The 23,988-nt window shown below is 43.5% G+C and overlaps 1 protein-coding gene across 3 annotated transcripts in view; it reads left to right on the top strand.

Moving 5' to 3' along the window:
- PANK1 (pantothenate kinase 1) overlaps window positions 1–23,988 on the top strand; it is a 57,812-nt gene that overhangs the window by 23,458 nt on the left and 10,366 nt on the right. For all 3 annotated transcript variants that reach the window (XM_046027124.1, XM_046027123.1, XM_046027125.1), the window contains exons 2-3: window positions 10,350–10,702; window positions 20,440–20,693. In XM_046027124.1, coding sequence (XP_045883080.1) covers window positions 10,350–10,702; window positions 20,440–20,693 — 607 coding nt within the window. The remainder of the gene's footprint in view (window positions 1–10,349; window positions 10,703–20,439; window positions 20,694–23,988) is intronic.

Here is a 23,988-nt window from a genome sequence, read left to right as displayed (position 1 = left end):
TTTCTTCAAAGTCCTTAACTAGCTGTTAGGTTTTCAGCTCTTATGTTTTACACAGTTAAAACTATGGTTTTACAAGACTCTGTGTGTGTGTGTGTGTGTGTGTTGAGGATGATGGGATGTGAGAAGTGAACAGAACCTTGGTGATCGGTGAGCCCACTTCCAACTTAGGCTTAGTCAGTGGCTCAAGGAAGGAGCTTGCCCACGACCATCCTGTCTGTCTGCATGCTGTCACTGCAAGTGTTAAGCTGCTCAACTCAGACAAGTCTTGCAAAATGGGGAGCTTACTGGCTCATGAAACTGAAAATGGGTCCAAACTACTGGGACTGACCTTGGATAATCCTTGATCTTTCTGAGCCATAATTTTTCTTATCTGCAAACAGGATGTTGGACTCAACCTAAGGTCCCTTTCACCTCCTAAAGTTAAATGTTTCTGTGAATATATTAGCAAAGACTACATTATACTACCAGCTAAATTTAGACATGGTGAAGGGAAGGCTAGGTCTCAGAGAACTAATTTTTTAAGAAATTCAGTTCTGTTAACACCCTCAAATCTAAGTTAACGAAGTTGTTTTTTGTTTTTGTTTTTGTTTTTTAACCATGCAGAGGTCCTTAGGCAACTTGAACATGATTAGTATTCATGTAGCGTAAAAATATCAGTGCTTTATTTTTTTTTTTGTTTAAGATTTTATTTATTTGAGAGAGAGAGAGAGAGCACGCACGAGCAGGAGGAAGGGCAGAGGAAGAAGCAGGCTCCCCGCTCAGTGGGGAGCCCAACTTGGGACTTGATCCCAGGACCCTAGGATCATGACCAGAGCTGAATGCAGATGTTTAACCAACTGAGCCACCCAGGGCCCCCCAAAATCAGTGCTTTAAAAGTCTTTTTTTTCCCCCTGTTGCTTATCCAAACCTCAAATACCTTTTCTACCCGTTAGTTAGCTCAACAGATCTATTTGAAGGGCTTCTGGGTGGCTTAATCCATTAAGTGTCTGACTCTTGATTTCGGCTCAGGGTCCTGAGATCCTGTGTTTGGATCCACGCCAAACACAGAGTCTGCTTGTCCCTCTTCTCATGCGCCCCAACCCTTCCACTTGCACAGTCTCTCAAATAAATAAATCAAGTGTTTTAAAAAATCTATTCTCAAGTAGTGGGAAAAGAAATTCAATTACACCGTTCCCTATTCACAATTATTTCACCAAATTCCAACTTGGTGGAACCTCGAGAGATGTGTTAAACTGTGCAGGACAGCGACTGGTTGCTGAGTCAGACCTGTGCCCAGACGTGCTAACCTTCTGCACAGGAAGAAATATTGGTGGATTAGTGAAATTTGCCTCACCAGGAACACCTTAAATCTCTGGCCCGTTGTTCAAGAGGAGATCAGGCTCCCTTGGCCCTTAAAATTGTTCCTTTGACTGGTAGGAAACTTTTTCTGTGTTGTGCTTGTTGGGGTTTTTTTGTTTGTTTGTTTGTTTGTTTGGTCTTTGCTCATTGATGCTATTTGGAGTTCACTGTGTAACCCTTGAAATTTACTGCGGGAAGCATGGGTGCCTCTCAGAGACTATTCCAGTGTTTCAAAAAGGTCTTTAAGAAACAGGCTTTGTTTTAAAGCCACCGACTACCAATAAAACTTCTAAATATCTTTGCCACAGTATTTGGAATACAGGTTTTAAGTTACTACCAGATTGCCAATCCTGGTTTGTGTTTGGAGAAATTTTCATTTTTATTTTATTTTTTTTAAAGATTTTATTTATTCATTTGACACAGAGAGAGAGAGAGAGATCACAAGTAGGCAGAGAGGCAGGCAGAGAGAGGGGGAAGCAGGCTCCCCACCTCAGGATCCCAGGACCCTGAGATCATGACCCCAGCCGAAGGCAGAGGCCCAACCCACTGAGCCACTCAGGTGCCCCTAATTTGTTTATCCTGACTAATATGTCCTCCATCAAAATCTGGCTATTGGGCACCTGGGTGGGGCTCAGTCATTAAGCATCTGCCTTTTGCTCGGGTCCTGGGATTGAGTCCCGCCTGGGGCTCCCTGCTCAAGGGGAAGCCTGCTTCTCTCTCCCTCTGCCCCCCCCCCCACTCATACTCATCCTCTCTTTCTCTCTCAAAAATAAATAAGTAAAATCTTAAAAAACAAAAAAATATGGCTTATTTCCCTGGAACCCTCCCTCTCCTGCAGAACCAGATCCAGGGACTGTCAGTCTCACTGATAAACATGTGGTTGCTGAGCGTTAATAAAAAGGTATGTAGGAAAAAAAAAAAAAGGTATGTAGGTCCTATTGCATTTATTTCTGTCTAAAAATTTCTCCATGGGGCGCCTGGGTCCCATGGATCCTGGGATCGAGCCCCACATCAGGCTCTCTACTTAGTGGGGAGCCTGCTTCCCCCTCTCTCTGCCTGCTTCTCTGCCTACTTGTTAACTCTCTCTGTCAAATAAATAAATAAAATATAAAAAAAAAAACAAAAACTACCCAGGATAGACAAATCATCTGTGTAACAACCTTCAGGTCTCAGTTCCTTAGAACAATAAAGATTTATTTCTCATTCACACTATCAGCCCATTGAGGGGGTGGCTGGGGCTCCATTCTGGCTCATCCTCACTCTGACCCAGATGAGACAACAGTCATTATCTCGGGTTTGGCTGGTCCTGGTCACAGAGAAGATGTTCTGAAGGGTCTCACCGCAGCAGTGAGTGCTCTTGTCAGCAAGTGACAGACATGCGTCCAAGCACAACTCACCGACTGGAGTAGGCGCGTTGCTTAGCTCAATTATAAAATGGCCAGGAGCTGCAGTCGGACCCCATGGGCCTGGCAGGAAGAGAAGCAGAAATATTTGGGCAGCCGCACTAGTGACCACCACAATTTACTCTTCGGATTACCAGATAATTGCCTTGCAGGCGAAATACAGGCATTCCTGTCCCAAAGTAGACAGCCCCAAAGCCTCCCCCAGTCATGGCATCCGGGTGATGGGCAGGGGGATCCAAATTGGGGGGAGGGTTATACAAAGTGATTTCGACATCAACTCTGGATGTCTGTCCTCTTGAGCCAGAGACTTCTGAACTGGGAGAGGCCACCTGCTGTGCCCCCTCCCCCACATCATTTATTAATAAATAATGGTGAGAGGCGCCTGGGTGGCTCAGTGGGTTAAAGCCCCTGCCTTCGGCTCAGGTCATGATCCCAGGGTCCTGGGATCGAGCCCGCATCAGGCTCTGCTCAGCAGGGGGCCTGCTTCCTCCTCTCTCTGCCTGCTTCTCTGCCTACTTGTGATCTCTGTCAAATAAATAAAAATTTAAAAAAATAAAATCTTAAAAAAAAAATAAGTAATGGTGAAAGAAAGATGGGAAAACCCAGTATATATTCCTATTCAGAAAGGAGGTGGATGGGAGACTTCCATTCATTGGTCCTCTGTCGTCCTAAAATGCTGAAGCAGTTCTGAAATCTGTCTGGGCTCCCTGACTTGTAGGTAGAGGATGTCCCTTTGGGTCTTGATTGTTCTCTCGGAAAGGGGCTCCCCAATCCATTGTTCTCTTCAACCCTTGGCTTTTTCCAATAACTTCCTGGATCACAACTAAGGTGAGACTGAAGAATATGCCCTTTGTGGGAGCTGAGCCTCTTTCTCAGCTGACTTTGGGGGTTTGGGGGCTCGGGCGTTCTCTGGCAGTAAAACTCTTTTCAAAAGGAAGTAAGTTTCCTATATGTTTAACTCTAGTTTATTTCCATATGCCAAGCCCTCAGTCCTTGGCATACTTACGTTCCCTGGATGCCTTTGTAGTTTTGCTTCCAGCATTTCTTTATTGACTTAATTGGTGATACTTTGAACCTGTCAGCCTTTGGTGGGGAAGCCACACCTCTGGTCTCTCTCTCTCTCTCTTTTTTTTTAAAGATTTTATTTTATTTATTTATTTATTTATTTATTTATTTATTTATTTGACAGAGAGAGAGAGATCACAAGTAGGCAGAGGCAGGCAGAGAGAGAGAGGGAAGCAGCTTCCCGCCGAGCAGAGAGCCCAATGCTGGGCTCAGTCCCAGGACCCCGAGATCATGGCCCAAGCCCAAGGCAGACGCTTAATCACTGAGCCATCCAGGCGCCCCTGGTCTCTTTTTCCCTGAGGTATTCTAATTGAAAGAATTAACTAAAAACCCATGATCTTAACTGAATCTCTGCTTGGAGACATTGTAACCCTCTCACAGTGTTAAGAGTGAGTGTGAGAGCCTATTCTCTTCCTTTGAACCTCACCCCACAGCTAAGTGCTAATTGTCCTCTCTTATGCAGAACCTTTCTCATTTCTGGGTTTCATTGTTTATCTGTTGGGGAAGAGAAGCAGCTGCTTTTCCCCAACCCTCCAACTCTTAACTTGATGGACCCTCTGTTTGTTTGTAAGCCAGCCAGTACTTTCTATGTGCACTGTTTTTTTTTAATGATAAATTCCTATTATTTTTTTAACTTAAATTCAGTTAGTTAACATAGAGTGTATTGTTAATTTCAGAGGTAGAGTTCAGTGATTCATCAGTTGCATGTAACACCCAGTGCTCATTACATCACATGCCCTCCTTAATGCCCATCACCTAGTTACCCCAACACCCCCGACCCTTGTCCCCTCCAGCAACCCTCAGCTTGTTTCTGGGCGCACCTTTTAAAAATGCAGCCAACAGGGGTGCCTGGATGACGCAGTCAGTAGCTCATGCAGCCCTTGATCTCAGTGTTGTGAGTTCAAGCCCCAAGGCAAGTGTGGAGCCTACTTTTACAAAAATAAATAAATAAATTTTTAAAAAATAAAATGCAGCCAACAGTAGCCAACACATGCTACTAACATTTGACTTTCAGTCTCTTCCACAATATCTACTAATTCTTTAGGTATAATATCTGCCTTTCAAGTTATCACACATGATGGTTTTATCAGATGTTTTGCCAGCCTCCAAAATCCGTTTCCTCCCTCCCTGCTGCCTGACTTTTTTTGTTGCTGTTGAAGTCACTCCGTTTCAAGCAGCAGTCAGGTCAGGGTCCATTGCAGTAACAGACGATACCCAAGTCTGGTGGTTTAAAGAACAAAGGTTCATTTCATGCTCATGCTTTATGTGCATTGAAGACCGGCTCTGTCTTCACTCCAGGACCTAAGCTGACAGATCAGCCAACATCTGGAATGCTTCCTGTCACTGTGGGAAAGCGCTGGAGGGTCTCATGCCTCCAATTAAATGTTCTGGCCTGGGAGTGACTGATCTATATGTCATGGGCTCACCATTAAAGCAATGTTCCTTCAGCATTGTTTTTGGGCTCTGTCTTGACACATACTACTCTAGTTCCTTCTCATAGCTATATAGTGTTCCATCATAGAAGTATATTACATTTCATTTACATACTGATGGATGTCTACAGTGTTAACAGTTTTTCATTACTAAAAATTGCTGCAGTGAACATCTTTGTGTATGTCTCCTGGTGCACCCATGCAAGAATTTCTTTTGGAAATAGTTCCTTTTATTCTTTACTATTATGATGATTCTTTATAATATGCTGAGAGAAGGTGGACCTAAAGTCCACTGCTTATCTGTCGCCCTTGTTTAATGAATGTTGGCTTCTCATTTATGCACAACTCACTGTGGTAGGAACCATCTAGAGTGAGTAAATCAGTTGTGAAAGTCTTCTTGTACCCTTTAAGCCTGTGTCTTCTGCTGAACATCTTTGATGAATATTCTAGAAATTCTTAAAAAATGACATCTGGTTGAAGGAGTAGAGGGTGAATGCAGACATTCTGTATCAAGAACCAGCATCACTCCGGGCAAACACAGAACAGAGTCTTATCAGTGGTTCAGCTGAATTTATCAAAGCATTTGGATATTCTGGATTAAAGAACACATGAGTCATGGATGATAGCTGCACTGGGATGTTCTTCCTTCCCCTTGTCTTTTATCTCCATTCAGGGCTTATGGTTGGGAAGTGTAAGATTTAGGTAGCCAGCCCTTAATATCAGGGAGATGAATAAAACTGTGCATTCAGAAATCTGACAGTTTCTATAAAAGCATTGAAATGTGAATAGAAGAGCATTTTTTTTCATGAAGGTAAGAAGTGAACACAGGTAAGAGAAAGCCGTTTCTATTGTAATTTAAACTAAAGCAGTGTTCCGATCTTTATTCCCTTTTACCTTAAGCAAAACTGCTAATATAACTGAATTTTCAGAACTGTACACATTTTCCCACTGTTTTTTGGGTTGCCAACAAAAGCTTTGAAATGAGGAGGTGAAGCAGGAAAGACAGCAGGATTCTAAATAACTTATGAAATGTTTAGGTGTCCCCTGTCACGTTTTTAAAAGTGAGACCTCTTTGCAGTTGCTTGTACTTACCACTAGACAACCAAATAAAAAGCCATGAAGGGACTCTTCATTTCCGAGGGCTGGTGACAGCTGTGGCTGAGTGAATACCGGGTTCCGACTACAGAGTTAGATTATTTCCTGGGTTTCACACAGCTTGTTCTGTTGATTCTGTGCTGGGACGTCGCCTGTTTTCCATTGTCACTGAACTCTTCTTTCTTTCATTTTTACTTCTGCATGTACTGAATGATCTGAGTGTAGAACTTTCTTCATCCCCTCCCCTAATCTCTAGCCTCCACCCATACAGCCTGCCCATCCTGCCCCCTGCTAAAGATATTAACAGCCTGGAGGGATAGCCTTCTCTATCTTTCAGCAGGCTTGTATCATCTTAAATATAGGAGTCTCCTTTCCACCTATTTCCCTGCCTTCCAGTCGTCCTCCCCCAGCCCCCAGACCGCACAGGGTAAATAAATGATTTGTACTTCTGGGCATCTTTTACTTCTCTCATTAACAGACGCTTAGGGATAGCAGGCAGCTGGTATAGAGCTCACTCATTCTTTTCAGCCGCTGCCCAATATTCCGTGGTTTGGAAATAATAAATTTATTGAACAGTTTTCCTGTTACAGGGCATGCACTTTGTTTTCAGGTTTTTGTTTTTATGTTTTTTTTTTTCTTTTTGAAGTTTTTATTCACGTAAGTAATCTCTACTCCGAGTGTGGGGCTGGAACTCATGAATCAAGAGTCACATGCTCTTCTGCCTAAGCCAGCCGGGTGCTCCTGTTTTGGTATATGTGCTGCCGAAGCAAGCACAGGTGCCCTTGTTTTGTTCTTTTTTAATCTGGCCACTGTAAAGGGTGCTGCAGTGAACATTCTCCCCCTCCCCTTTTTTTAAATTTAAAATCAGTTTAGTTAACATATGGTGTATTATTAGTTCCAGGGGTCGAATTCAGTGATCCATCAGTTGCATATAACACCCAGGGCTCATTACATCAAGTGCCCTTCGTAATATCCGTCATCCAATTATCCCATCCCCCCCCCACCTCCCTCCAGCAGCCCTCAGTTTGTTTCCTAGGGTTAAGAGTCTCTTGTGGTTTGCCTCCCTCTCTGTCTTTGTCTTATTTTATTTTTCCTTCCCTTCCCCTACGTTCATCTCTTTCGTTTCTTAAGTTCCATGTATGAGGAGATCCTGGTATTTGTCTTTCTCTCACTGACTTATTTTGCTTACCTTAATACCCTGTAGTTCCATTCATCTGTTGGTGGACATCTGGGCTCATTCCATACTTTGGCTGTTATGAAATTGCTGCTATAAACATTGGGGCGCATGTGGTCATTCGAATCACTGTGTTTGTATCCTTTGGATAAATACCAGTAGTGCAATTGCTGGGTCGTATGCAATGAACATTCTTTTTTTTTTTTAAGATTTTATTTATTTATTTATTTGACAGACAGAGATCACAAGCAGGCAGAGAGAGAGAGAGAGGAGGAAGCGGGCTCCCCGCGGCGCAGAGAGCCCGATGCGGGGCTCGATCCCAGGACCCTGGGATCATGACCTGAGCCGAAGGCAGAGGCTTTTAACCCACTGAGCCACCCAGGCGCCCCTGCAATGAACATTCTTATACTTACCCTCAAATACTAGTGCTTTTTAAGTATGGTCCAGGAGAGGGATTAGCTGGCTTAAAAATGTATGTGTACTTTTGATTTTAATAGGTGCTGCTAGAGTTCTTCCAAATGATTAGCCTAGCAATATTCCAGAAACTTCCCCCATCCTGTCCAGTAGTAGGTGTCTTTCTTAATATGGTAAGAATGGATTATACCTGCAACACTGATTGCATAACCCAGGCACCTATTGACATGCCAATAAAGTTTTTCAGTGGAGATTAAAACTGGGGTTCTGGCCAGCCTACATGATTGGGTGTGGTTGTGATTTATACACATATACATATATATATTTCTGGAAGAATCCATAGGAAGTTTAGAGTAGGGAGAGAACTGGAGACCATTCTGCTGCAATTCATTTCTTTTTTTTTTTTTTTTTTTTGCTGCAATTCATTTCTTTCACAGTAGGGCACTTGAGACCCAGGGAGGTGGAGGGAGTGACAATGAGCTGGTTACTGACTGCTGTTTATTGGAAGCAGTTGTGAATCCTGATTTGAGGTTTGACCTTTTAGCTACACTCTGGGCCATGCTGACCGTGAGTTTTAGAGAAGGGACCAAGAAATGTCATCTGTGAGTTGAACTGACTGGTAGGTGTGAACTGCTTCCAGTTTTCCATTATCTCCTGCTAGGACAAGCAAGCTTCCCAACCTGCACTGTGGGATTTGTTTCACAAACTTCCGCAATTACAGTAGGACATTGGCGACCTTGGTCTTGTCTGTAGAATCTGCTGCTCTTAATCTTTTGGGGAGTTTGGGGTTTTAGTTTGCTATACTTGTTAAGAGTTACTGCTTCCAAGGGTGGAGCTCCTGTCTTGGATTACAGCTCAGATGACCGCAGGGAAGTACTGGAGAAAAACACTGCATGTACAGGGATGACTCCTTACTATGAACCTCTCCCCCCACCGTCCCCAACTGACTGATGAAGAGGGCTAAGAAAAAAGAACTGCTGGAAGTCTCCCTCGTGTTCCTGGCCATATTCTCTGTGTTGGACAATACACAACTTGACTAGGGCTCGGATGGATGTTCTCCAGGGCTGAATAAAATAAACTCCTGAAAGAAGTCATTTGAGCTCCCTGTATCTTTAAACTCAGCTTTAATATCCCAGTTTCACATTTAGCCCATGGCGTCTGCTGAGGGAAATGAAAAGGGAGACCCCGGATTTTGCAGTCTCATTCAGGTTTGCTCTGTGTTCATCGCAGAGCATCTGACAGCACAGTATTAACTTTCTAGGTCGCCTCTAAATGAAGTTGGGGTTCAGGGAGCTCAGTCTGTTCTTTTAATAACAAAAAAAATTATTATGATGGAAATTAATTCTGTTATAGATAAGCATCTCGAGCAGATTTGCTACATATATTTGTATATATATACATGTAATGTACATGCACGCACACACACACAAACTCAAATGCGCACACCGTCGTCTCCAAAAGTATACCTTTGTGTTGCAGACCTGGTCGGGTGCCATGCTTATTGCTGGTCTTGTCTGTCAGAGGCCATGGTTCTTCTGGTTTAATAGTTCCCAAGCCTGCAGAATGGAACCACGAGGGAACTTTCAGAAAATACTCATGCCCAGGTTGCAGCCCTGAATTAAATCAGAACAAGTGGTAGAGGAGATGAGAATCGGGATGCTAAAGGTGATTTCTAGCCCACAGCTGAGTGGAGGACTCCTTAGCAGGCCATTTTGAGGCGAAGAGAGTGTCTCTGCTTCATGAAGAAAGAAATGAGCTATGACAGGAGCTGTTCTCTTTAGAGTTAGGCCGCTGTAGAGTCATCATCTCTCGTAACCCACTCACTTCCTCCTTCTTGCCTCTTCTGTAGGTTAAAGCAGTAGACTCATGTCTTGCAGAATGAGCTTGTGAAGGCAAAAATTGAATGCTGTAACAGTTGTCATTGAAAAGTGCCCTAAGAGTGTGCCAAGTGGGTTAGAGACCAGCATACCCCGTGGTACACCTAGCACAGCCAGTTTTTACCCCAGTGTTGGAACAGATCGCTGTTTCTTTGGCCGAGATGCTGATGAAATCGTTAGCATTTGGGAACCATGGTGTATGCAGATCTAGATCTTTAAGAATTGGAATTGTACTCTGCTTGGGAAGGCACTCAAGCCCTGAGAAGCCCTGGGAATTGAGATGGGCCTAACGGCCCAGTCCTGTTTTTCATCTCAGGCTCAGAGGCAGACTCTGAACAGAGAATGGGCACAATCATGGGCGCCATGTAAATGGTGGATGTCTCCTTCCTTGCGTGTTTCTTCTTTTAGGCACATAGAGTTGATGGTAGGGGCATCGGATGTTCAGGGCACATACAGATGTGACACCACTGCATTTCGTGATCGGATATGCAGAAATTAAGCATCTTGTTAAATGCATAGAATTCAACAGTACTCTCCTTCTGTCCTCTAGCATTCCCCTGGTTCGGCATGGATATCGGTGGAACACTGGTTAAATTGGTCTACTTTGAGCCAAAGGATATTACAGCCGAAGAGGAACAAGAGGAGGTGGAGAACCTGAAGAGCATCCGGAAGTATCTGACCTCTAACACGGCTTACGGGAAGACGGGGATCCGAGACGTCCACCTAGAACTGAAAAATCTGACCATGTGTGGGCGCAAAGGGAACCTGCATTTCATCCGCTTCCCCAGCTGTGCAATGCACAGGTTCATCCAGATGGGCAGCGAGAAGAACTTCTCCAGCCTTCACACCACTCTCTGCGCCACGGGAGGCGGGGCGTTCAAGTTCGAAAAGGACTTCAGAATGGTAGGGCAGCTCTGTGCTCCTTAAACAACAAAACCGCCTCTCAGAGAAGGAAAGGAAGCCTCTTCCGTGTCCATAATCACGGCTTCTCGTGTGGAAGAGCTAGACTGGAGCCTTGGGGCTCCGGACTGGTTCACGTCTCCTCTCCGTGCCTCAGTTCCCTCCCGTGTCTGGATAGTTCGTACCTCACAGGGGGGTTCCATGCAGGATTAAATGAGGAAATAGGTACTTGGCACTTAGTAAATGCTCACGAATATTAGCTTTCGTCATCATTTTTGTTACAGTTACTGCTGCATGATATGCTAAAGATAAGATGATATCTGTCCCTTTCTGGAGTATTTGAGAGTTTTCCGCTGATTTTTACTATAGTGCGGTGGAAAGCGTAGTCATCATTCGGGTTCTGTAACCCCCTCCGGAGAGGCTTCCTATAAATCCTATGAAAAATGACAACTGCTGCCTACCTGTTGTTGGCTCTAAGCGTCTTTTTTGTTTTGTGACTGTCCTTCAGAAGTTTTGCTCGAAACAAAAAGGAAACATTTGGTTATTATTCGTAGGTGGCTTCCTTTATTAGTAAGGAAGGTTTTAGGAGTATGATTTAGGTGTTTAGAATAATGCTGTCTTCTGAGTGGCCGTCCATACAGCTCTGCACTGCTCGTGTACGTTTCACAGATCTGGCTATGTGGAAGACATGGATGAATAAGATAGCTCCTGTTTCTCTTTATTTAGCCATCTTTTAACAGCCGTGTGTTTCAGTTTCCCCATCTCTGCAGTCAAGATAATCCCTGTACTGTCCAGCCTCACTCACAGGGAATAAGTATCAGAATAAAGTGAAATAAAAGATACAGAAAATAAAGAAAAAAGAAGGTTAACTAGGTCCAACAAAAGTGTCTGAGTGTTCGAGAAGAAAGGGTTGGAAGATTTGGGGGTGAGTCTTGCCAGAAAGTTGTAAATCTAGTGAGTTAAGTGGTAAAATACATTTTTTCAAAGCCTGGAGTGCCAGTTGGTGCATTCTGTCATGGCCTAGTGTAATCCAGTCTTGCCATAAAGTCTACCATTAATGAAGAAGTTAATGAAACAAACTAAGTAGCTTCCAGGAGAGCTGGCGGTAGAGTCCTTGCACAGTGTCCTGGGTGAGACTGATGATAAGCAGGTTTTGGGTTTTTCTTCTGGGTCCCCTTTCCCAGCCTATCTGTGGAATTTTTTTTTTTTTAAAGATTTTATTTATTTATTTGACACACAGAGAGAGATCATAAGTAGGCAGAGGCAGGCAGAGAGAGAGAGGAGGAAGCAGGCTTCCTGCTGAGCAGAGAGCCCGATGCGGGGCTCGATCCCAGGACCCTGAGATCATGACCTGAGCCGAAGGCAGCGGCTTAACCCACTGAGCCACCCAGGCGCCCCTATCTGTGGAATTTGATGCTGCCTCTCACCTGAGTGGTCTGTGGCATCTTTTTCCCTCCAAAGGGGCTCAATGACCAAAGAGTTTTGAAACTGAAGAGGCTGAGATCCAGGGGCATGAAGATTAAATTTGAGTTCATAGTTGGAAGAGCATTGAATCTGAATTGTAGTGTTACCTCTGTTTTACTAGCCGGATGACTTTGGGTGAGGCAGATCCCTTCTGGGGCCCACGGTATTACCATCTGCAAAATGGTGGCAGTAAAGTAGAGAAGAGGGAGGAGTTCTAGGACATTAGAATACAAGGTCACCTTTGGAGACCAGGAAGTACAGCTTTCTTGTGCTACATGGATAAAGAAATTAAAGCTAAGGAGGGATTAAGGGACTCTAATAGTGCCTCCTCGTAAGAGCTGGGGTGTCAGCTCAATTCTGACTCAGAAGAGTAGGCTGACCCAGCCCTAGTGCAGAGAACTCTCCAGGTAACCCTATCTGGACATCTCCACAAGGGAGCCTGAAGAAACCAGGTGACCCGGGGCATTTATGCAACAATCTTCAATGCCTCCGTTCCTCCTCAGGGTAATGTACGTTCTGGGAAAATGTTACTCAATGGATGTTGGCTGTGAGCAAGTGTATTTCTCAAGGTTCTGAGCTGAGAAAGGTCATATTTTATAATAACCAAGATAAGGAAGCTTCTGCTTCTTCAGGCAGGCTGCTGGAGCCTAGTGAGTAGACTGGAGCCGGGAGCAAGTCCGGAGGATTTGCCCAACAGCCTGGCCAGCCAGGGGCACACATCCGTAAAAGAAAGGAAAAGGGCTGCCTTCTGTTTCCGTGCTCAGTGTCAGCCAAAGTGAAGACAGAACGGATCTCTTCCTGTAGCCTGTCGGTCAGTTCACTAAGTGATGTGCCCTTATCCTTCCAAAGTGTGGCAGGATGGATAGGTCTTCTCATCCTCTTTCCTAGGATTTCCTAGGGTTCACTCACCCAATAAGTGTTCATGTGCACAGAAGGATCTGTGCGTCAAGTACTGTTACGAACCGAACAAAGCCCCTGCCCTCCCGGAGCTTATATTCTAGTGTGGGGAGGTGGTCAGTAATTAAGCAAATGAATATGGAGATACAGAATATACCACTATATCTCATATCTGTATACCTGATATATGTTATGGAAGGAGGGGGAAGCAAGGCAAGGAGGATAGGGAGGGTTGGGAGCGTTTTAGTGTGATGAGGTGACATTGGAGCAGGAACCGGAAGTAATGAAACAAAGCAGACCAGTATCCCAGGAAGGGTGTTTTAGGCAGAGGGAACAGTAATGCTAAAACCCTTAGGTGTGCTAAATCCAAGCTCTTTCCCCTTCCTCTTTCCAGAATAGAAAAATAAAACCTGGTTGTAAATGATCAATATTTACTATCGATATATTAAGCAATCTGACAAAATAAAGCAGTGCATGTTTTACATATATATAAAATGATGTATATTATATATTATATTATATATAATTATATATTATATTATATATAATTATATATTATATTATATATAGTATAATATATATTATAAAGTCCTGTCATCGTTATTATATAAAATCGTTTTTAACATAATACAGCTTTACAGACGTGTGTTTTAAAAACCTAAGTAATAGGTGCCTCGTTAGCGCAGTAGGTAGCGCGTCAGTCTCATAAAAACCTAAGTAATTAGAGCTAACTAAAAGATATTCAGCAGACCCTGAATAGTTTGTAATTGTTATATATATGACTATATCCTTTTCATTTGTAGTAAATATACTTAAATCCTCAGATAATGTCAACTAGTCATCATCCAATTTTGAATGTATAAGAGAGAGCTATAAACCGCGAGACAAGCATTAAGTTAGACCCTCATGTAGAAGACTTTCAACTGAACAAAGCTACATTTCTTGTTTCCTTTTCTTTCTCTTTCTTCCTTCCTTCCTTCTTTCTTCCCTCTCTTTCTCTTTCTTTCTGTCTCTCTCCCTTCCTTCCTTCCTTCCTTGTTTCCGCTCTGCTTCTTTTAACATTTTAGGATCACTGTCACAAATAAACTTTGACTGGCAAAAATGAGCCTTCTAAATTAATGATACACCAAAATGGACACAAAAGAAAAGCTTAGTCTAACTACAAATGGCCTAAGAAAGTGATAAGACAATGAGGAATCCCACCATTGAAGAAGGTGATCCTCAGGCTATCCCCTGTCTCTATTTCTGTGAGTTTTGTTTTGAAGAACCCACCAAAAATATTTTATGTACCAAATCTAATATTTTTTCCACAACTACACTTCCTAACTTCAACAAGAGTATTCTTTAAAATGCAAAGTATTCTAACAATGGAGAATGTATAGGGGAAAAAAATCATCCTTTTTATCCACCTAGCTCTTCATTATAATAGATACTTTGAGAGTTTCGTTTGGTCTAAGACTAACTTTAATTAGAAGCTAGAAGTGACTCTTCCAGTTACTTTTCAAAAAAGACCTATCCTCTAACAAACAGGATGTAACAATAATCATATTTGGTTGACATGAGACTTAGGAACAGGAAAGGATCTTCTGGTAGCTTTATGATACTTTTCTCAAGGTGTGAGCACTTAAGGCTTGGCCTTTCTTAAGCCAGAAATCTCTAAGGAAACAATCTAGAAAAGTTAAGAATAGTGGAAAAATTATCAGGAGGAGGGAGGATAGGTGAAATTCTAAATCTAAGGTGGACCATTCAAGAACATTTATTAGCTTGGCTCCTATTATGAATCCAGGGACCGATTCATGGCATTGAGGCAGGGTGAGGTTTGGTAGACAATGTCATTCTCCGCTTGGGTCTGGCTTGACCCTTGACTGCTGGTCTGTGGCCACTTTATTATTGGGCACAGGGAGGAAGAAGCCATCTTTGAGGTTTTGTCCTATTTCTCACTCACAGATTGTGTTTGAAATTCATCTCTCTCAGGTCTTCTAGGTCTCCTTGGGGAAGAGAAAAGAGCCCTGAGTGAAATTTGTAATTCAGAATCAACTATTTTATATGCAAATTATTCTCAGTTTAGTAAGATAACCTTTTGTGCTACTTCCAATGATTCGTGGAGCCAGTGTCCTCAAAAGCACCTTGGGAAGTGTAAGGTATCATACAGATGTGTATTTTATTAATTTCTGAAATATGATGTGGTGACTTACTTCTCAGTTACAGGGGAGCAGTATAACTGGTTTGGGGGCAGGTCCATAGAATAGCCTCATAGGAGTAACTATGGAATCTCTTGGGATGGCTTTTTATTGTTTTACCAGATTTATCTATTTAACTCTTTATTTAGTATTTTTGACAGACTGAGCTGAAGCACATACAGACAACATTTTACAGTTGTATCCTGAATATGCCTTGTGTTTAGGATCCATATTTTTTCCCTAATACTAATAAACTGGAATCACTGAATTCCCTCCATGAATTAGAGTCTTCAGTGTTTTGACTAGCGGACTAGTGCATTTCAACTTGAGATAAGACCCAAATTATTTTACTCCTCATGTAATTAAAACCCATATGTATAGTTCTTTTTTTTTTTAAGATTTTATTTATTTATTTGACAGACAGATCACAAGTGGGGGGTGGGGGGAAGGGCATGTAGAAGAAGCAGGCTCCCCGCTGAGCAGAGAGCCCAGATGTGGGACTCAATCCCAGGACCCTGAGATAATGACCTGAGCGGAAGGCAGAGGCTTGACCCACTGAACCACCCAGGCACCGCCCCCCCCCCCATATGTATAGTTCTTTACAGTATCCAAAACATTTTTACAGAGGCATCTCATTTGATTCTTTTTTTTTTTTTTTTTTTTTTTTTTAAAGATTATTTATTTATTTATTTGACAGAGAGAGATCACAAGTAGACAGAGAGGCAGGCAGAGAGAGAGAGAGAGGGAAGCAGGCTCCCTGCTAAGCAGAGAGCCCGATGCGGGACTCGATCCCAGGACCCTGAGATCATGACCTGAGCCGAAAGCAGCGGCTTAACCCACTGAGCCACCCAGGCGCCCCTCATTTGATTCTTGAAGGTAGCCCTGTGATTAGCTAGGGCAGGTGCTGTTAGGGACAGTATGTGATCTTACCCAGTGTCTGTTCTCACTGGGGTCACAGACTCATCCCAGTTCTTCAACTCCTACTACTGTGTGGTCCAAGGCCCAGCAGCATCAGCATCACCTGAGATCCTATTAGAAATGCAGTCAGAAACTCTGGGAGTGGAGCCCAGTGATCTGTTTCAACAAACCTGAGTGATTCTGATGGCCCCTATAATTGGAGAATTCCACTGCACCCACACACTTGCTTGAGTGACTTTAGTACTAGGCACAATCACGTTAGTTCATCGTATTTGTAGTTTGAAAGTTTTTTCTACTCTGCTTCTTGGGATCCATACTAGGTCACTCAACCCACTGACCCCCAGTGATATATTTCATCCGCAAAATGGGTCCTAGTAATAATAGCTTCCTTGCCTGAAGTCCTGTAGATGAGATCCATGTAGTTTTTTATTAGTTTCCATTGTTTACAGAGAGTTTATTTGCGTCTTAAGGCAAGCTGAGGTTTGTTGCTTTTATATTTGGGGAGTGGTTTAAGCTTAATGATTTAGGAAGTAGCAGAACCCACATTTTCTGAAAGTGCTTAGGAGACTTATAAGCAGTGGGGTGCTGGGGCCAGTTCCTACTGGCTTAAGAGAGCCCATAATGTGCATGTCTTCCCATCTCTGTGTTTAGTGACATCATGCTGGTACCTTGAAATTAGCCATTGTGGGGGCACTTATAGCACAGAAATTGGTGAATGCTATAAACCAGGGTTTTGCTCCCAGAGAGCTGGTTGTTAAACATTTACCAGCATGCCTTGGTTACAAGGTTATTTTCACATGAGCTATAAACTTCATCTCCATGTTTGCTGAATCTGATATTCCAGATCTGTCATCACTTAGGACCCATCATAGAGATCAGCATTTGAATGCATATAAAATTAATAGGAAGAAAGTCAGCATCAACCTACAGGTATGTTTGGTTGGCCTGCAATATTTACCAAAAAAAAATTTTAAATAGCTGTCAGCTAATTAATTACGCTGAGCTCCCATTATGACGTGGCGACAATGGGCTGCAGGTGAATTGTAAATCTGCGTGTATTGTCCTCTGTGTGTTCTATTACTTGACATCTAGCCCAGGGCTTTACTTTTCTGTGGTTGTAGGCATTTGCTTTTGCTACTCCTGATAGAAAGAAAACTAAGCCCAGAGAGTGTTTCTCCATAGCTAGGATCTGAACATGCTAAATGTTGCAGAGTCCGCTCAGTCGTATTTACCAACTACAGAGTGTGAGAAGTACTTCCCATCTTGTTCTGAATTTCTCATGGCCTGTGTGAATATCCCAGTAATGATTTGATTCACAGCTTACATTTGGGAGCCTGGACTTTTCTCTGGATGGTGAAGATGTTTAAGGAAGGTCTCTGTAGGTCTCAGTGAAAGAGATGAATGTTCCCGTTTCCCAGTTTGGGAATGCAAGACCCAGGCTTCAGAAATATCTATACTTCAGTAAAACATATAGCAGAGGTGTCTGTTCACTGCTGACACTGTATTTGGAACTGAATTTGATGAGCAAGATGAGATAACAGTGTTTCCTTTCAGATCAAAGTTGTGTGTGCTTAGTGTATTTACCTGGAGAGCTTTTTCTTTTTCCAAGGTATAGGCTCAGGATGTCCAGCCGGACACAATGTGTCTCTGGCTGTGTTTGTGATGTTGGCCCTGGGCATGGGCGGTCAATATTGTTGACAGATCTCTGATTTAATTTTTAAGCAGGTTAACCCACGGTCCCATGACTGGTTGACGAAATTGCTACTTTTCAGTTTGGTTTGATCCAAGAAGTGATAACTTTCCCTGTCCCACTGAACAACTGTTTATTAAGCAATTATTATGGGGTGGGCTTTGAGCATGGTGCTCAGGGGCACCTGATGAACCAGAAAACCAGACAGAATGTGATTAGTGCTGTAAGTGGAAGAGGTTAATAGGGCCGGGGAATGGAGAGGACAAAGACAGCGTTGATGCTGCTGTGTCTCACTACCATCTTTCAGGTCTCCAGGTAGTTCTGTACCCAAAGTATTACCCCCTTAAAACGTGTGTAATTATTTGCATCTCACCCAAAATTTTCACTTGGTAAAAAATGAAATGTTTGGAATCATTTATGAGATAGATTTACTTTATCAGCTAGTGTCATTTAGGATGATGATTTCTGGGGACCTCCTTTCTACTTGCTAGATGGTATGCTGTCTAATTCATGAATCACTGAATAGAGCCAATTAGATTTTTAAATTAAAAAACAAAACAAAAACAAAAACAAACCCCAGAATGATTGTTTCTTTGTATCAAGAAAATTGCACCACCTTGCTGGTAACCTAATTCTGCTCTATGGGCACGGATTTATTGGCGTTTGTTGAATGGGAAATTCAGATGAGTGATGTGAAGTCAAGAGTGTTCTTCTAGCTCTTAACTTTTGTAATGAAGATGATGCCTTTTGGGCAAATTTTCTAAGTATAGTACTTGTTTAGGTGTTTTCAGATCCCAGAAGCAGTATGCATTATGAAAACAAGAGAAGAATAAGGAGCCCCTGGGAGTTTTTTGCTAGGTGTTTCATTAAGGGAAAGTTATTTAAGCTCTGCGAGTCTTAACCATAAAGTGAAGATAAAACATCTACTTAGAGGATTTTGTGAGAATTAAGTGGTCTAGTTTTTCATGTATAATAAATAATAAATACTAACTATTATTTTCTTAAAGATATTTCTTTAAGAATTTGAGTTAGAGGGCACCTGGGTAGCTCAGTGGGTTAAAGCCTCTGCTTTCGGCTCAGGTCATGATCCCAGGGTCCTGGGATGGAGCCCCACGTCAGGTTCTCTGCTCAGCAGGGAGCCTGCTTCCCCCTCTCTCTCTCTGCCTGCCTCTCTGACTACTTGTGATCTCTGTCTGTCAAATAAATAAATGAAATCTTTAAAAAAAAAAAAAGAATTTGAGTTAGATCTCCATCGGTTCGGTGTCATGTTGGTGATGATTAGATTTATTATTAATATTTTGTTGTTGTTGTTACTGTTCATGGGAAATGGTCATCAACCCAGACATCTGGATCAGCAGTGATACTACTTTTGGGGACTGTGAATTAAACTTTGAAGGATACAAGGTAGCCATTCTCCCCTAAGGCTGTCCATACCCAACTCAACCCCATTTACTTTTTTTCTCCCTATATCTGGGAGTTTTTGTCTCATAGGAGCATGAAAGGACACTTTGGGACCACTCCCGCTATTCATAAAGCAGCCAACATGTTTTGAGCCCTTTGTGCATATATTATTATTATGAAATCTTTACAACAACACTGTACGGTGGATAATATCCCCATTTTACAGAAAGGCAACTGAGATCTCTCAAGTTAAATAACTTGCCCCGTGCCCCTCTGTTAAGTGCTAGAGCTAGAATTCAAAGCCAGGTCTATCTAACTGCAAAGCCCAAACCTGGGAAGAGGAGATTTGGGTTTTGTGGGCTCAAGGTCATTGCCCGCAGGTCCTGGCTCACCATGCCTTGCTCATGACATGTGTGGGCAGGTGTGGGGTTTTTCCTGCTTTCAGAACATTCTCACTCTTCTCCCCCTGTGGGAGAGCCCTGGTCTTAGTGATACCCTGTATTGGTTTCCTGTGGCAGCCCTAACCAGTTACCGTGATAACAGAAACATAGTCAGCCATAGTTCTAGAGGTGACCAAATCAAGGTGTTGGCAGGACCATACCTCCTTCTGCAGCTCTTGAGCAGATTTGATTTGCTTCTTCCAGCAGCTTCTGGTGGCTGTGGGTATTCCTGGGCCTGTGGCGGTGTATGCCAGTCTCTGCTTTCCTCTTCACAGGGCCTTTTCACTCTGTCCATCAGATCTTTCCCATGTGTCTCATAAGGAAGCTTGCCACTGGATTTAGGGTCCATGCAGATAATCCAAGATGTACTCTTCATCTCAGGATCCTTAACTCAAATCACATCTGCAAAGAGCATTTTTGAGAATCAGGTAACATTCACGGGTCCTAAAAAGGAAGACCTGGACATAGCTTTAGGGCCACCAGTTCAGCCTATTACACACACTCCTGGAGGCTTTTCCAGCAACCAGGTGACTTCCTGTCCTTACCTTCCCACTGTGGGCAGACATAAGGTCCAGCAAAGGCTGCTTTTGTGTCAGAGCGATTAAGGACCCTCAGGGTTTCGCAACTTGGAGTTTGAAAGATGTTTCCGTGCTTTTGTGGCAAATGACACGTGTTTAGTCCAGCTGAAAGCCACTGGGGCTTCCCCTGAGGTGGTTGTAGCATCTCTCACGAGGTTTTGTTCTCTTTCAGATTGCTGACCTGCAGCTCCATAAACTGGACGAACTGGACTGTCTCATTCAGGGCCTGCTTTACGTCGACTCCGTTGGCTTCAACGGCAAACCAGAATGTTACTATTTTGAAAACCCCACAAATCCTGAATTGTGTCAGAAAAAGCCGTACTGCCTTGACAACCCATACCCTATGTTGCTGGTGAACATGGGCTCAGGGGTCAGCATTCTCGCAGTGTACTCCAAGGACAACTATAAAAGAGTCACAGGGACCAGGTAAACATGGTTTCTACTAGGAGAACCTTTCTGTATCCAAACCCAGGCCTCTTCCTTGAAGACCGGTTGATACAAAGATTATTTGTATCCAACACAGTTTTCCAAGAAAGATCTTACCTTCTCAGCCAACCGGAAAAGATTCATTGCATGATATGTTAAAATAGTAAGAGGGTAGTATATGGAAAGGGTCATAAAACCTAGTCCTTAGCTTGCTGGAAACTGGTCAGGTTGAGGGAAGAAGGATTGCACACACCACAGCAAAAGGCAACATATGGTTGAGTGCCACATGGATGGCGGGAACAGGAAGAAAATAGAATCCAGAAGAAAGGATGCTTGGGATGGTCTGAGAGGGCCTCAGAAGAAACCTTTTGGAATTTCCTTGGTGCCTAGCACAGGATGAATTGCTTGACATAACCTGGCATTCCAACCAGTGAACCAAACTGGGTTTACCAAAAAATGTTTTTTTACTCTCAGTTAGGTGTTCCACCTGAATGCTGGAATAGTTGGCATGCCTCACCAGGAATTTCGGAGTGCTCTGGACAGGAAAAGAGCCTGTGAGGAAAGCTGGGTGGAGGCCATGTTCTTCAGCCCACAGGCCCCAAGGGCAGATGTGCTCCGCTTCCTGTTAGTAGCAATTCGGCATTGGGCAAAGAATCTAGGATCAGAAATCGTTGAGAAATCCTAGTTTGAACGTAATTTTCAAGTTTTTCTTACTTCCAAGTAAAGGCTTTGGTCTGAGACCCGAGAAGCCATTTTTGGAGGAGTAACTTAAAGAACAAGGGCTATGGAGCATGTGCTTTGGGCATGATATCGAAACCATTGTTTTTAAAAAGGTGAAGATATCATGTAACTCCTCTGGGCCTCAGTGTCCTTGTTTGTGCCTTTAAGGGGGTTATTTCTTAGCTGGGTTCTTTGGGCGTTTCCAGCACTGAAATTCTGCAGCACTGCTTGCCGTTTAGAAGGAGAGCACTGTTTTTCTCCTGTCTGTCCGTGACCGGTGATGGGCGTGCTTTAGTCAGTGACTCACCACCAGGGAAGGGAAGGTTGAACCCCCCAGGGGATTTTGGCAATGTCTGGAGATGGGTTTTTGGCCCTCACAATTGGAGATGGGGTACGGCTGGAATCTAGTGGCTAGAGGTCAGGGGTACAGCTAAATATTCTACAATGCACAGGGCAGCCCCCTCACAGCAAAAGTACTGACCCTCAGAAGTCAAGAGAGTGTAGCTGATGAGAAACCCCGGCACTTGCGCACACAGGCGTGCACCCCCACACACACCCACACACATATTGGCACAATCCTGCCTGTGTTCAGAATAAAGGAAGCTAATTGCCCCCAGGCATCCCTTTTCTCACTGAGCGTACAGACTCAGCTTCCTTGCTCGCAGAAGAGTCACAGCTGACCCATGGCTTTATGAGGACTGTCATGAGCATCAAAGACAAATGAATATTTCACCCGAGCTGCTTTTACCTTAGAGGGCCATCTCCTCATAAAAGTACCATTTTGAAGAAACCTCAGGCTTCCTCCTAGAAGGAGTCATTGAATTGAGAGAGCGAGTCCCGAGGCTAACAGGCTAACCACTGTCCTCGGTGAGAGGTATTTATCATCTCGTTGATTAACACTTAGCAAATTCATTGATCACCATCACAATTCTAGTTTCTCAAACTTGGAAGTTCTAGGAATCCGGATCGTCTTCTTTAACAGCAGCTGTGGTCTTCGTCTTCTATTACATGTGTAATCATGCTCCTGAATTCCAGTTATTGGTAAATGCCCATGAATGACCAGTGTTTTGCAATCCTCAACAAATCCTGTCTGGAAGTCCAAGTTCCCCTGCGAGTGCTTTTCAACCAGTAGTTTTGGAACTGTGCTGCAGCAGACAGAAGGTTAATGAGGAGCCCTGATGGGGGCCGCCACAGGCAGGGAAAGGGAAGGAAGCGTCAATTTGGTGGGCTGCCGCTCCTCCTGTCCAACCAGAGCTGTCCTGCCAAAGGCGTCTTTTGATCTAAGTTACAAAACTGCGGATAGAAACTATGACGGTGAGCAGCAGACATGAGTGTGCGGAACACACTTTGGGAATCACTGATCTAAGCAAATGGCTTCAGCTTCAAGTTTGCTACTCTTACTGTGAACTGAGAGGTGTAACTCCAAGGTGTTTGTTATTGGGCTATATGCCCTAGTTTCTCCTGGAATGTTTTTATTTTTAGGGAGCCGCATCATCATGGGAGATCGGTTCTCCTTTAAACATATGATTTTAAATGGTTTGTTTCGTGTTATGTGTGATTTTATTGCATCTTAAATTAGGGAGCAACGCTTGCTTTTTTTTTTTTTTTGTCCCCTACTGACGCTACTCCAAATGTATTGTGGAAGCCGAGGGAAAAAGAGGACTCTGCACCGGACATTGCTGTTGCAATGTGCAGATGATTAAAAGAGGAATGTAAAGAATTTTGAGTCTTCAGTGAAAGGAGTAGCGCAGCACATCTCATTGTTTTGGAATCTATTTTAAGAGCACAAGCACTCAGTAATGGAAGTTTTCTTCTACTTTCCCCTAAAATCCCTCACTACGAGGTTGTTGGGCTTTCCGAACAATAATGATGCTTTTCAACCGCCGTCTCTGGCCATATGTTTTTGTCTCCGATTTGCTGAGGCTCTTAACTGTGTGTGCTGCAACAAACAGAAGTAGCTATCTGATCGTGAGCGAGGGCACCACACTGATAGCGGGTTGAGTTAGCGGGTTGAGGATAGGACTAAGATGCTCTCCTGCAACTGTGACTTCTTCCCTCGTGCCTGCAGTGTGCATGCTCGCTTTCCCCACGCAGCCCCGATGCCTTGTCCGCAGTCACCGCTCATCCTCCAGTCACACAAAGCGCTTCGTTCTCACTCATACCAACACATCAGCTGATGAATTGCCTTCTTTCTAAGTCGGCCAATGTCTCCCGTTGCCTATGCTTGGAGTAGGCTATTGAATGCCTTGATGGATACGAATACCTGATGTTCAGAGAGACCTTATCAGTGTGGATGAAAGCAACTAGAAGGGTGACAAAAGACTTAAAAATATACAGAGACAAATCCTGAGGGCATGCAGACCAAAAATTGTTCCTATTAAAAAACACGAGCTTTGTAGGGCAGCCTGAACCCAACAACGTGCATGACATGCCGTGTTAAATGATAATAAAGATAAGCTTTCGTGGAGGAAATTCAAAATCTCGACCATGACTGAGCTGTCAAGGCAGTGATGTCCGGGAGGCTCTTGATCTCCTGGTACCTGGCGGTGGGTTCGGGTAGCTGCTGCCAGTGGTG

The sequence above is a fragment of the Meles meles genome, chromosome 13 (genome assembly GCF_922984935.1).
Source record: "Meles meles chromosome 13, mMelMel3.1 paternal haplotype, whole genome shotgun sequence".
Taxonomy (NCBI): Eukaryota; Metazoa; Chordata; class Mammalia; order Carnivora; family Mustelidae; genus Meles; species Meles meles.
This window is presented reverse-complemented; position numbering and strand designations above follow the sequence as displayed.